This window comes from Eptesicus fuscus, chromosome 7 (genome assembly GCF_027574615.1).
Source record: "Eptesicus fuscus isolate TK198812 chromosome 7, DD_ASM_mEF_20220401, whole genome shotgun sequence".
In the NCBI taxonomy this organism is placed as follows: domain Eukaryota; kingdom Metazoa; phylum Chordata; class Mammalia; order Chiroptera; family Vespertilionidae; genus Eptesicus; species Eptesicus fuscus.
This window is the reverse complement of record NC_072479.1, coordinates 868,129-881,879: the sequence shown is the minus strand read 5'-3', so window position 1 is coordinate 881,879 and position 13,751 is coordinate 868,129. Positions and strand designations below refer to the sequence as shown.

The 13,751-nt window shown below is 42.4% G+C and overlaps 1 protein-coding gene across 1 annotated transcript in view; it reads left to right on the top strand.

The window, feature by feature from the left end:
- The window catches only part of BCL2L13 (BCL2 like 13), a 153,729-nt gene that overhangs the window by 14,748 nt on the left and 125,230 nt on the right, over positions 1-13,751 (top strand). Inside the window, exon 2 of the mRNA XM_054718667.1 lies at positions 12,403-12,573. Within this exon, the coding sequence (XP_054574642.1) occupies positions 12,453-12,573 (121 nt within the window). The 5' untranslated portion in view covers positions 12,403-12,452. The remainder of the gene's footprint in view (positions 1-12,402; positions 12,574-13,751) is intronic.

Below are 13,751 nucleotides of genomic sequence, written 5' to 3'. Positions count from 1 at the left end.
CCCTGCAGGCCTGGTCCCCCCCAACTGCTCTCCCCTGCAGGTCTGGGTCCCCCCCAACTGCCCTTCCCTGCAGGCCCAGTCACCTCCAACTTCCCTCCTCTGCCGGCCTGGTCACCCCTAACTGCTCTCCCCTGCAGGCTTGATCGCCCCCAACTGCCCTCCCTTGCAGACCTGGTCCCTCCCAACTGCCTTCCCCTGCTGGCCATCTTGTGTCCACATGGGGGCAGCCATCGTGTATTGGAGTGATGGTCAATTTGCATATTACTCTTTTATTAGATAGGATTATTAGATAGGGTACTTTATAATCTGAAAACAATAGGTAATGTTTTTTAAGAATGAAACTATTTACTGAATATATGTTTTCAAAGTATATGACCCCTTCTCCTGTTTTAATTGGAAATCAGCAAGCTGAACAGAGGACGCCTTAATCAATAAGACAAATTAATTTGGAGTCTTTATTACGCCAGCGGTCTCAGAGGTGTTGCCTCTCAAAGTCTGAGCAAAGTAACATGGAGGAAGCTTTCCCTTTATACTCTCCTGGTTTCTTTGTCTCCCAAATATGGGATGGGGCTCCTGGACCTTTCGCAGGCTTTACAAAGAGCCCTGTGTGCTGGGATGAGGGCAATGAGACCACATCTCAAGGCCTGGCTCCAGCCCTGATAACCCTGGCTGGGGGCTGTGCACCATCCATGGTTTATGGCCTTTCTAAAATGGGAGCAGCAGTCAAATAAACAGGCCTTGCAAGACCGGACAGTTGAGACTGGGCAGTGACTAGACTATAGGCTGATAAGAATGTACATTGGGTTATTTGCACAGATTTAGATTGCTAACCCTCCCCCAAAAATGTCTTCTCTCCCCATTATTCGAATAAGAGTGCTTACAGAAGTGAGAAATAGCAGGGTTACTTATCTGGTCTAGTTACTTCCTGGAATTAACAGAACAAAGGATCATCTCTGTTTATAGGAATATTTCAAACAGCAGTTTTTCCCAGCATAGAGGTTATGGGGGCAAGATGGAGTGCCAATATTTCACTCCCACTACTCGAAATTTTGACTCCCTTCCCATTGGAAATCATGGCTCTTCATTCACTCTGCTTAGGAAATTTTATTGACTTGCATCTGTGCAGATATAATTTTGTATCTCCAGTCTAGACCTTTTTCTGAGTTTAAGACCTATATATCAAACTATTTGTTGTATATTTTCACCTGGACAGCCCATACTAAAATTCAGTATGCCCCAAAGTGAACTTGTTATCCTTCTTCCCAAACTAGCTCTTTCTCCTATGTTATTTGACTTGAGAAATATGAATAATACCACTTTCTATACAGTTTATGGGTTGGTTTCTTCACTGAGTTAGTTGACAAATCTTTGAACTCTTCATATTTTTCCTACTCATCACCTTCACCTTTCTGGTGTTCATACTCTAGTTTATGCCTTCATACATGTCTTGTTTAGACTTTCCTAATATTCCCCTAACTTGTGTTCTTGCCTTCTATCTCCATTCTACCTTCCACACCATGTGCTTTGACCTGCACGGCGGGTTTTAGGATGACCTGTAGGAGGGCCGACGCACAATGAAGATACTACACAGGAAATAAGAATTTTTAAGGCATGGGAGGCCAGGTAGAGCCTCTTGCAAAAAGAGGAACCCACGAGTCCGGGTCTTGCCTGCTTTTATTTAGTTTGGTTACACATTTGCCCTTTAGCAATGCATGCAGGCAGAGCAGATAGAATCAAAGGTCAGTCAAGCTCAGTAAAGTTTAGTAAACAACGCAAAGATTATCAGGTCAGGAAATTGCCTGGAGCCACCACAATCACTGCAGAGCAATCTATGCTGATATCAGCCCTGCTGAGATCAAGGTTCATTGCCTTCCAATGTCTCTTGCATTTTCATGCTAATGCTGCATGAAATGGTTTCTGGCAATCATGTCAAGGATGATTTTTGTAAAACTATGATTTGTTAATATGCTTCTCTTGTTTAAAACCCTTTTGTGATTTCTAATGGGGTTGTACAACATTTTTTAGCCTGTTTACATTATGATCTAATTTGCAAGTCTAATGAAAGAAATGGATTGTTTTTCTCTATAGAAAAATGCTCATGTATGTGGAATTTGCATACAGTTTTAGAAGATTCATTTATGGACATGGTTAAAATAATTCCTGGCTTATCGGATAAAACCCAAGCTTCCTAGCATCTCATACCATACATGCTTACTCCTGTTGAGCTCCATCCTATGGCTCATGATTCAGATAAGTCAAATACCTTAATTTTTGTATTGTTTCTTGCTGTTTCAAAATGCTTCTGTGCCCTTTTCTGACCTACTTTACATCTAAAATTCAACCCTTTCTCATTGCCCAGCTGGTTCAATTAGTGAATACTATTTATGTTCCAAGCCTGGGTCAGTTTTTAAAGACACTAGAGGCCCAATACATGAAAATTCATGCACTAGAGGCGGGGGCGGGATGGGGGGGTGTGTGTGTCCCTCAGCCCGGCCTGTCCCCTCTCACAGTCCGGGAGCCCTTGGGTGAGAGGCGACCTGGTGATCAGGGAAAGGCGACACCCCATCACACCTCTGCTGCTGCCACTGCCGGCAGCACAAGCCTTGGCCGGCCCTGGTTACCTGAGCCTCGGGAGGCCCTGGGCAGCTGGGCACCCGACATCTGAGGCTTGCCTGTGCCTTGGGCTGGCCCTGGGCTTCACGGGGGCTGAGGGGACTGGGGGACTCCGGAGGAAGGTGTGCAGAGTGGCTGGACCCGCCTGGGGGTGGGCCCGGCCTTGCCTTGCATCTGCCGCCCCGGCGGGGCTGAGGGGCCTGGGCACCGCCATCTTGTGGCTGTGGGGGCCACCATCTTTGAGGGCAGGGCAGTCAATTAGCATATTCCCTCCTTCTTGGCTGTGGGTGCTGCCATCTTTGAGGGCAGGGCAGTCAATTAGCATATTCCCTCCTTCTTGGCTGTGGGTGCTGCCATCTTTAAGGGCAGGGCAGTCAATTAGCATATTCCCTCCATCTTGGCTGTGGGTGCTGCCATCTTTGAGGGCAGGGCAGTCAATTAGCATATTCCCTCCTTATTGGCTATGGATGCTGCCATCTTGCAATAGTGTGAGGGTCAATTAGCATATTCGCTCTTTATTAGATAGGATAATTAATTTCCTCTTCCTTTTCCCCTTCCCCAGAGAGACTTGCCTGTTTCTACTTTTGGGTTGCTCTCTCCCACTCTATGGATACTGACTTGTATTAGAAATTTATTGTACTTGTTTATATATTTTTGTTTTCTTCTACTTGGTTGAAAACTTCTGAGGGCAGTGATTTATCTTAGTTGTCTTTGTGTCTAATGCCTATAGAGTACCTTGTATCTTTTTTTCTTTAATATATTTTATTGATTTCAGAGAGGAAGGAAGGGGGAGAAAGACAAACATCAATGATGAAAGAGAATCATTGTTTGGCTGCCTCCTGCATGCCCCCTAGTGGGGATCGAGCCCACATCCCGGGCATGTGCCCTGACCAGTGAAATTAGCTCTGGCTGGGTGACGTTCTGGTTCCTAGGTTGACACTCAACCACTGAGCCACACTGGTCGAGTGAGTACCTTATATCTTAAGATGTGTGTGGAATGAATACAAAAAATTGTCCGAAGGCACTATTGTCTATTTTAATAGATGTAATTATTAGTCTGTATGTGGACTTTGTAGAATTAGAAGATTTTCTAAACTATAAATAGTCTAGTAATCTTTTAGAATGTAGTGTGTTATATTCATTGGGAAACTGCCTTAGAAGTTTTAAGAAAAGTAGATTCCAGCCCTAACCGGTTTGGCTCAGTGGATAGAGTGTCAGCCTGTGGACTCAAGGGTCCCAGGTTCGATTCCGGTCAAGGGCATGTACCTTGGTTGTGGGCACATCCCCAGTAGGGGGTGTGCAGGAGGCAGCTGATCGATGTTTCTCTCTCATTGATGTTTCTGACTCTCTATCCCTCTTCCTTCCTCTCTGTAAAAAAATCAATAAAATATATATTTTAAAAAAAAGAAAAGAAAAGTAGATTCCGGTTAGGTCTTGGTTACAAACAACACAAAGTAATTTAGCTTATTTGAGTAGAAACTTACTGCAAAGGCGTTGGATATCTCACAGAACGGATGGGAAAGCTGGACAATTAGGCTTGGGAAATAGGCAGGAACCAAGGGAGACTGCTGCACACTCAGCCAGGCCTGCCACGGGAATAGAATGGTTAGCACACTGCCACTGGTTTTGCACCACTGCCTTTGCTGAACCCACTTTTTCATAAATTACCTTTAAATGTCTTTTTAGATTCCAAATCTAGAACCTCTGACTTGGCTGTACCCAGATCACATATCTGTAGCCTGGGGTACATGGACCAGAACAGGAGAGAAAATATCTAGTCAGTTTTAGCTTTTGTAGTGGGGATTTGCTTTCTACTATGATTGACACTGCGGGATGCTCCATAGATAGGAAATTGAGGTCAGATGGCTGGTAGGCAAAAAAGTAAAAAAAAAAAAGTGAAATTAGCTCTGGCTGGGTGGCTAAGTTAGTTGAAGTTCCATCTCATACATCAAAAAGTTGTGCTTTGGTTCCTGGTCAGGGCACATACTTTGGTTCCTTGGTCGAGGCGTGTGTGGGAGGCATCTGATTGATGTTTCTCACATCAATGTTTCTCCCTTCCTCTCTAAAATTAATAAAAGCATATCCTAGGGTGAGGATTTAAAAAAAAAAAAGGTGAAAATGCATTATAGCACTACTGCTAGTTAATATCTGATTCATAGATCTCAGAAAATTTATTTTACTTTTATGGGTTTCTTTTTTATTATTTTTAAATTTGAAACACTGTCTTTTCATTATTAAATGGTAATAACAGTGTAAAAGTGTAATCAAATATATATTTCTTTTTCTCTTTGTTTTCTTTTGTCATCAAATATTTTGAATACCCTGTAAGAACACAAGGGATGCTGCTTTTATTCCTGTGATGTAAGCTATAATACCTTTTCCCTTTCTTTGGCGTATGTATTAATAATTTTTAAATATACCTTTCTGAAGTTTATGGGAACTTAAAGTTGAGCAGGGCAGTCCAAGGCATATTGTTGACTTATTGGATATTTTGATATAATTTTTGTAGCATTGTCCCCAGAAGATAGAAACAATAATTATTCTAGGACATTTCTCTTAGTTTGCTTTTTACAGATCTTAAATTTTGCCAACCTTGCCTGTCTCTTTTTCCTATTGTTAGCTATCTGAATCTCTTTTTCTTTTCTTTTTAAAAATATGTTTTTATTGATTTAAAAAAATATTTTTTTATAGAGAGGAAGAGAGAGGGATAGAGAGAAACATCGATGAGAGAGAAACATGGATCAGCTGCCTCCTGCACACTCCCTACTGGGGATGTGCCCACAACCAAGGTACATGCCCTTGACTGGAATCGAACCTGGAACCCTTCAGTCCACAGGCTGAGCCAAACCTGTTAGGGCTGATTTTTTTTTTTAAGATATTGGCTGCCTCTTGCATGCCACCTACTGGGGATCAAGCTCACACCTGGGCATTTGTCCTGACCTGGTATTGAACCAGCAACCTCTTGGTGTACTGGACAATGCTCAAGCAACTGAGTCACACTGGCCAGGGCTACTGGATATTTCTTGAGATCTTAAAGCAGTCTGTATTGTTGTTTTAAGTAGAAAACAGTTATTTGGAAACCTCTTAATGAGTTATTATGATTGGAAACAGCTAGTAAGGTACATAGTAGGGGTCAACAGGTGTAGATTTGCAGTTATAAAAGAAATCATTCTGGGGGATATAATGTACATCATGGTGACTGTAGTTAGTACTGTATTGTATATTTGAAAGTTACTAAGCGCATAAATCTTTTTTTAATCAACAATTTTTTTTCAATTACAGCTTACATTCAGTATTTTATTACAGCATGTGAGATTAATTAATTAATTAATTAATTTTGGTATATATATTCTTTTTTTTTAAATTACTTTATTGACTAAGGTATCACATATTTGTCATCAACCCCCTCCCCCCGTTCCCTTCCCAATCCCCCACACACACAAGCCCCCCTCCCCCTGTTGTCCGTGATCATTGGTTAGGCTCATATGCAAGCACACAAGTCCTTTGGTTGATCTATCTCCCTTGTCCCCACCCTCCCCTACTTTCCCTCTGAGGTCTGACAGTCTGATCAATGCTGTTCTTGTTCTTCAGTCTATGTTGTTCATCATTTCCCCTAGATGAGTGAGCTCATGTGATACTAGGAATACACTTATAGGAACTGAAAATGAGACAAGCAATAATGGTTATGGTGACAGGCAAATGAATCAGTCTGTAGTGAGTTTCTTTCTGGGCCAACAGTTCTTTTGAGTCCCGGTTTCTATGTCCAACAGTTGTTAACGTGTTCATAACAGCAGTGATATTTCAGTTCTGGATGGTGGACAAATGGTGGTATTGCAGGTCCGACCCTCTCTGGTTTGGTCCTGGGCAATCTGCAGTGACGCACATCTGCTGACTGCTAGTATGGCAAGGCATCGTCAGCGTCTTCCATCTCTGGACTGTTTCTCTTCTGACTTCATGGCTGGAGCACTCCTGTCAATTCCTCTCTGTTGCAGGAATCCACATGTCTCGGAGTTGTTTTCTGAAAATATACAAACATATTCTCGACCAAAAGTTAATAAAGGAATCTTTTCTATAAATTTGATTTGTGATCCTTTTTCATTTTTTTTTGCCCAAATGATTTTCCTTTGGCTTGTTTTGACACCGTGTATGTTTTACCTGGGTGACTTGCTGTTAGCATTACAAATGAAAGTTAATTTTCTAAAGTAAAAATTTTCTAGATGTAATTTATTTGCAGGATATTTTTCCTTACATGATATTCTTCTACTATCCCCCCTTTTTTGGTTTAAATATTGGGAGGCTTTTGGAAATTTTATGCTGTAATCTTGATAGCTTTTAAATTTTACTTTTTTGCACTAAAATGTGACTGCTTTAGGTTCATTATATGTTATGCAATTTTACCATGAGATGAACTATCAATAAAAATTTTAGTTAACACTTTAGTAACAGCTTTTTTGTCCAGTACAATTGATTTTTCTAGAGTATTTGCTTATTTTGGTTGGCCAATTTAAATTAGTCTGAAAACTTGACTACTATTTTACTGTCAAATTTAATATTCTAACAACCATCTTGTTTTACCCTGTAATTATTAGGGGAGAGGATTATTTGCCTTCTTGAGTAGGCCCTGAGCATTCCTGGTGCTAGGCTGGATTTAGATATCCTAGACCCCAGTTCCCTGGATCATGGGTGCAAGACATCTCCATCAAGTCTTGTTGCAGTGAGAGGGCGTCTGCTGTCGGCCAAGTCTCTGTTACCCGAGTCCCGATTTGAGCTGGGCATGTGAAGCTGAGCAGCCATGGGGGCAGGAGATCTCCCTCAGCAGGGGTGAGGGTTCAGGCCCCTGCAAACTTGGGGGGGTGAAGGTCTGTGCCCCACCTCTGTTGACCCCCAAGTTCTCTCCTGATGGCCCCTGTGCGACTGTGCCTGTCTTAGGTTGTTCCTTCCCTGAGGAATCTTACCCGTCTCTGGCTAACCAGCCATCCTCCGGGGCCAAGCAGGGTGATGTGAGGTTTAGTTCTGTCTCCTTGGTCACCTATGCCCCCATGGCCTCCGCGCCCAGCACCTGTCTTGGGATCCCCTCGCCTGCTGGCAGGGTCCCAGCACTGATCACATATCTTGTGGAACCCAGGTTTCTTCTCCAAGGAGGCCCAGCTCACCCCACTGGGCGAGAGACACATCCATGGTACCAGCCATCATGAGGTTTCACCCTTGGCATGAACAGAAGCTCAGGCAACAGCTGTGGACAATTGGATTGTGAGAAGCAGGTCCCTCTTGGCCAAAAGGGCAAGAGGGGCCAATTTAGAATGCTCAGGTGCCTTCCCAGGGGGCCCTCTACACAGTGGAAGGGATTAAACCCTTTCATGTCCTTTTTAAATTGCTGCCAGACATTCAAAGAATTAGTTTGTAAGTTTGTTTGGGGTAATTATATAATATGCTGTTGTAATTCTAAAATATCTAGAGATGTGTTACGTTTGTCTCCAAGCACCAAACAGATGATCCCCCTCCCCCCATGGGTGTGAGGAATTATTATATGTAATGGGGGTGATCCAAGTATGGGAAAATTTTTAATGCCAGTGTAGAATAATATCATGTAAGGATATTCTTTGTTCTAGTCCATGGCAATACCCTTTCAAACTGGCTGTCTATTTCGTTTTGTATAGACAAGGTCTTGGTTACATTTTCTGCACTTCTACCACGGGCAAGTAGTGATAGTAGTGACACCCTTTCTTTGGTGTCCACACAGGCCAGAAACCTCTCTTTAATTTTACACACAAAGGGGCATTGTTTTGATTTTGTGTCATACAAAAGGGAAGCTGGGTGGAGACCCCTGTGTATTTATACTTTCTTGGCCCCCCCCCCCCCCCCCATGGACCTCCTGGATAACCAAGGTGTTTGGTATTATTGGTGAGGTATATATATTCTTTTATTTATTTAGGGCTCCTTTAATTTCAACAATGTTTTTTTTAAATTTAATAAATCTTTATTGTTCAGGTTATTACAGTTGTTCCTCTTTTTTCCGCCCATAGCTCCCCTCCACCTGGTTCCCATCCTACCCTCTTCCCTTACCTCACCCCACTGTCCTCATCCATAGGTGAACGATTTTTTGTCCAGTCTCTTCCTGCACCCCCCACACCCTTTTCCCCTGAGAGTTGTCAGTCCACTCCCTTTCTCTGCCCCTGATTCTATTATATTCACCAGTTTATTCTGTACATCAAATTTTTAATTCACTTGATTTTCAGATTCGCTTGTTGATAGATATGTATTTGTTGTTTGTAATTTTTATCTTTACCTTTTTCTTCTTCTTCCTCTTCTTAGAGAATACCGTTCAGCATTTCATATAATACTGGTTTGGTGGTGATGAACTCCTTTAGCTTTTTCTTATCTGTGAAGCTCTTTAGCTGACCTTCAATTCTGAATGTCAGCTTGGCTGGGAAGCATACCCTTGGTTGTAGGTTCTTGCTGTTCATCACTTTGACTATTTCTTGCCACTCCCATCTGGCCTGCATAGTTTCTGTTGAGAAATCAGCTGACAATCGTATGGGTGCTCCCTTGTAGGTAATTAACTGTTTTTCTCTTGCTGTTTTTAATATTCTCTCTTTGTCTTTTGCCATTGGCATTTTAATTATGATGTGTCTTGGTGTGGTCCTCTTTGGATTCCTTTTGTTTGGGTTCTGTGCGCTTCCTGGACTTGTAAGTCTATTTCTTTCACCAGGTGGGGGAAGTTTTCTGTCATTATTTCTTCAAATAGATTTTCAAGTATCTTGCTCTCTCTCTTCTTCTGGCACCCCCATAATTCTGATGTTGGTACGCTTGAAGTTGTCCCAGAGGCTTCTTATACTATCTTCAAATTTTTGGATTATTTTTTCTTTTAGCTTTTCAGTTGAGTGATTTTTGCTTCTTTGTATTTCAGATCTTTGACTTGATTCTTGCATTCCTCTAGTTTGCTGTTGGGTCTCTGTATAATATTTTTTATTTCAGTCAGTGTATGTTTAATTTCTAGTTGGTCCTTTTCCATATCCTCGAGGGACTCTCTCCTATCCTCAAGGGTCTCGCTAAATTTATCGGCCCTTTCTAGGAAATTCTTGAAAAACCTTATAACTGTGGTTTTGAACTCTATCTCCAGTCGTTTGTTTTCCTCCATTTCTTTGGTTTTTGATATGTTTCTTTGTCTCCCCATTTTCGCTGCTTCCCTGAGTTGGTAGGGTAGCTTTGTGTGCTAGTTGTTCTATATGGGCCAGTGGCTCGACCTCCCCAGTTACCTGAAGTGGACACTCTTGGTGCACTCCTTAATGGACTGTGTGTACAGCCTTGTTGTAGTTAAGTCTTGATTGTTGTTGGTATCAGTGGGAGGAGTTGACCTCCAGGCCAATTGGCTGTGAGGATCAGCTGTGTCTACGCTGGGAGATAGCCTTATTCGACTAGACTTGCAAAATTGTAAAAGCCTCTGTGCTCAGCTTGGATGGGGCAGAGTTTCAGGGTGGAGTCTACAGCCTTGGCTTCATGTCAGCCCCGCCCTATGAGGTTCCTGGGTCTCAGTGTCCCTCAGTGTCCCTCTGTACTCCCTGCAAACACCTCTGAGAGAAAGGCGCCCTGGAGTTTCGCCCACTGCCAAGCAGCCTAGTCTCTCCCCCAATGAATCTGGATTCCCAGGTTCTCGCCCGGAACTGGGGTTCAGTACAGTCGGAGCTGGGTTTCAGTGCAGTCCAGAGCTTTTGTCTTCTTCCCGCTAGGGCATTCCAGTGGCATAGTCAACAGTCCGTCCTCTGCGTGCATTCACGTGCACGCCTCCGGTGCTCTGCCTTTCGCCGCTCCCCTGAGTTTCTGCCTTACAGCCCAGATCCCTCCACTATGAGCCTGGGTCCCCAGGGTCTCGCCCAGTACTGGGGTTCAGTGCAGTCGGAGCTGGGGTTCAGCACAGTCCGGTACTTTTATCTCCTTCCCGCTAGAGAACGCCTGCCAGGCACTCAGCCGCCCCGTCCTCTCTGGCTCCGTACTCCCCGCACACGCGCGCGCCCGTGTCTCCGTACCTCAGGCTTTTACGGCTCCTCTGATTTTCTTTGTGGTTTTCTCTTTCCTTCTAGTTGTGGGCGTTTCAGTCAGCCAGCTTTCCTGTGGTTCTGGATGATGTCCGTTTTGACTTTTAGTTGTGTTTTTGAAATTGTTGTGCGAGGCTGCAGTTTAGGTGTTTACCTATGCCACCATCTTGGTTTCGCCTCTAAATTTATTTATTTACTTATTTCAAGTTATAAGAGAAAGTTTATTTAGAAAGTCACAGAGGTAGAAGAAGTGAGCCGTAGAAGAAATGCACTCAGGAAACAAGTTACAGAAGCAAAGGAAGGGCCTCTGAAGCTTAGGAGAAAGGGAGAGAGAGAGATAAGTGCCTTGAGGGACAAAAGAGGGAAGAGGGGCGTGGGTGGGCTCCAGAAAAGAGAGAGAGTATATGCTGAGAGTAAATCTTAAAAAGGTAGCCTGGCCAGTGCGGCTCAGTGATTGAGCATCGACCCATGAACCAGGAGCTCACAGTTGATTCCGGGTTAGGGTACATGCCTGGGTTGCGGTCTAGATCCCCAGTGTGGGGTGTGCAGGAGGCAACCAATCAATTATGTTTCTCTCTCATTGATGTTTCTATATCTCTAAAGATTAATAAAAACATTTAAAAATATTTTTTTATTGATTTCAGAGAGGAATGGAGAGGGAGAGAGAGAGAGAGAAACATCAGCGATGAGAGAGAACTATTGATTGGCTGCTTCTTGTACGCTCCACACTGGGGATCGAGCCCACAACCCAGGCATGTCGGACCGTGACCACCTAGTTCATAGCTTGATGCTTAACCACTTAGCCAGCTGGGCAATAGAAACATATTAAAAAAAAAAAAGAAATAAAAAAAGTTACATAGTAGGTAAAACTGCTGCTAAGTCCAGGTGAAAAAGGGAGAGTTGTAGTTGTGTTGTTGACTAGGGGACAAGTTAGGAAGCCTAATGAAGAGATAGGCGCTTAAATAACAGTCCAGAAGCTAGTGATCAGGCTGGTAAGGTCACTCTGCTCTACTTGGTCATTTTGGAACACAGGTTCCTTCTGTCTTGTTGCTTCACCACCCCTAAAATGGTGTTCTTGTTTGCATGTTTGCCATATTCACATTTCAAACCATAGAAAGGAGGGAAGAGGAATTCTTTGAGGAAAGACCCACAAATTGCAGATATAACTTCTCATATTTCTGTGGCTAAAACTGATCATATGGTACATTAAGTTGCAAAGGAGACTAGGAAATATAATTGGCAGCTGTGTGGCCACAATTTAGGAGACTTTATTAGTAAAGGAAATAAGAGAACATGCTAGATGGAGGTGTAGTGGAGGCATGACTAGTGTTTTTGCCATATAGGTGAAAATAAACTAGGGAGAGAGGGAAGTGTACTTTTGATATGAAATCTGAATAAATTACCACTTGTAAGTAAATATATTTTTAAAACATTACTCAGAAGAAAAGTCTTAGAAATACGTATTTTGGTATTTAGTTGACTAATTGAAGTAAAGAAGAAAATTTACTAGCATGTAATAAACTTTATTTAAAAAAATATTTTTATCTATGATAAGAGAGAATCATTGATTGGCTGCCTCCTGCACACCCCCTCTCCCCCCTCCCCCACCAGGAGTTGAGCCCGCAGTCTGGGCATGTGCCTTGTCCCGGAATCAAACCATGACACCTGGTTCATAGGTCTGCGCTCAACCACTGGCGACAACAGCTGGGCAGCATGTAATAAACTTTAAACTGAAAAAATGCTTTCATATTTTTAGGTTTTACACATCTGTTAGCAGACCTTTTTGGAGCTCTGCCACCCAACTCAATGGCGTCTTCTACTTCTGTGCCTCTGGGATTTCACTATGAAACAAAGTATGTTGTTCTCAGATACTTGGGACTCCTCTCTCAGGAGAAGCTACAGGAGCATCATCTTTCCTCACTCCAAGGTACTATCTTTGGTTTATGGTGGTTATATATATACATATATATATATTTTAAATATATTTTATTGATTTTTTACAGAGAGGAAGGGAGAGGGATAGAGAGTTAGAAACATCGATGAGAGAGAAACATCAATCAGCTGCCTCCTGCGCACCCCCTACTGGGGATGTGGCTGTAACCAAGGTACATGCCCTTGACCGGAATCGAACCCGGGACCCTTCATTCCGCAGGCCGACGCTCTATCCACTGAGCCAAACCGGTTTCGGCTATGGTGGTTATATTTAGTAGCAATAATTACATCATATATAAAAGCATATATATCTAAATAATTTATATTTATGGTTTTATGATCAAATAATACCAATGAGCTTTAAAAAAACCTTTATTGTTGAGAGTATTACAGATGTCCCTCCATTTTCCCCCCATTACCCTCCCTTCTGCCGGTTCCTGCCCTCCCCCAAGCCTTCACCACTTTATTGTCTGTCTCCATGGGTAATGCATATAAGTTCTCCGGTTAATCTCTCCCCTTTCCCGCCTTTCCCTCTAAGATTCGTCAGTCTGTTCCATGTTTCCATGCCTCTGGTTCTATTTTATTCATCAGTTTATTTTATTCATTAGATGCCTTGTTTATTTATTTTGATTTTTAGATTCAGTTGTTGATAGATATGCATTTATTGCCATTTTATTGTTCATATTTTTTATCTTTTTTTTGCTTCTTAACGAATACCCATACATTTCATATAATCCTGGTTTGGTGGTGATGAACTCCTTTAGCTTTTTTTTTTGTCTGTGAAGCTCTTTATCTGACCTTCAATTCTGAATGATAGCTTTGCTCGGTAGAGTGATCTTGGATGTAAGTCCTTTTCATCACTGAATAATTTTTGCCACTCTCTTCTGGCCTGCAAAGTTTCTGTTGAGTAATCAGCTGACAGTCTTTTGGGAGTTCCCTTGTAGATAACTGCTTTTCTATTGCTGGTTTTAAGGTTCTCTGTTTCTCTTTAACCTTTGGCATTTTAATTATTATGTGTCTTGGTGTGGTCCTCTTTGGATTCATCTTGTTGGGGACTTTCTGCACTTCCTGGACTTGTATGTTTATTTTCTTCACCAAGTTAGGGAAGTTTTCTGTCATTATTTTAAAAATTACAAAGAAATGTTTTTATTGATTTCAAAGAGGAAGGGAGAG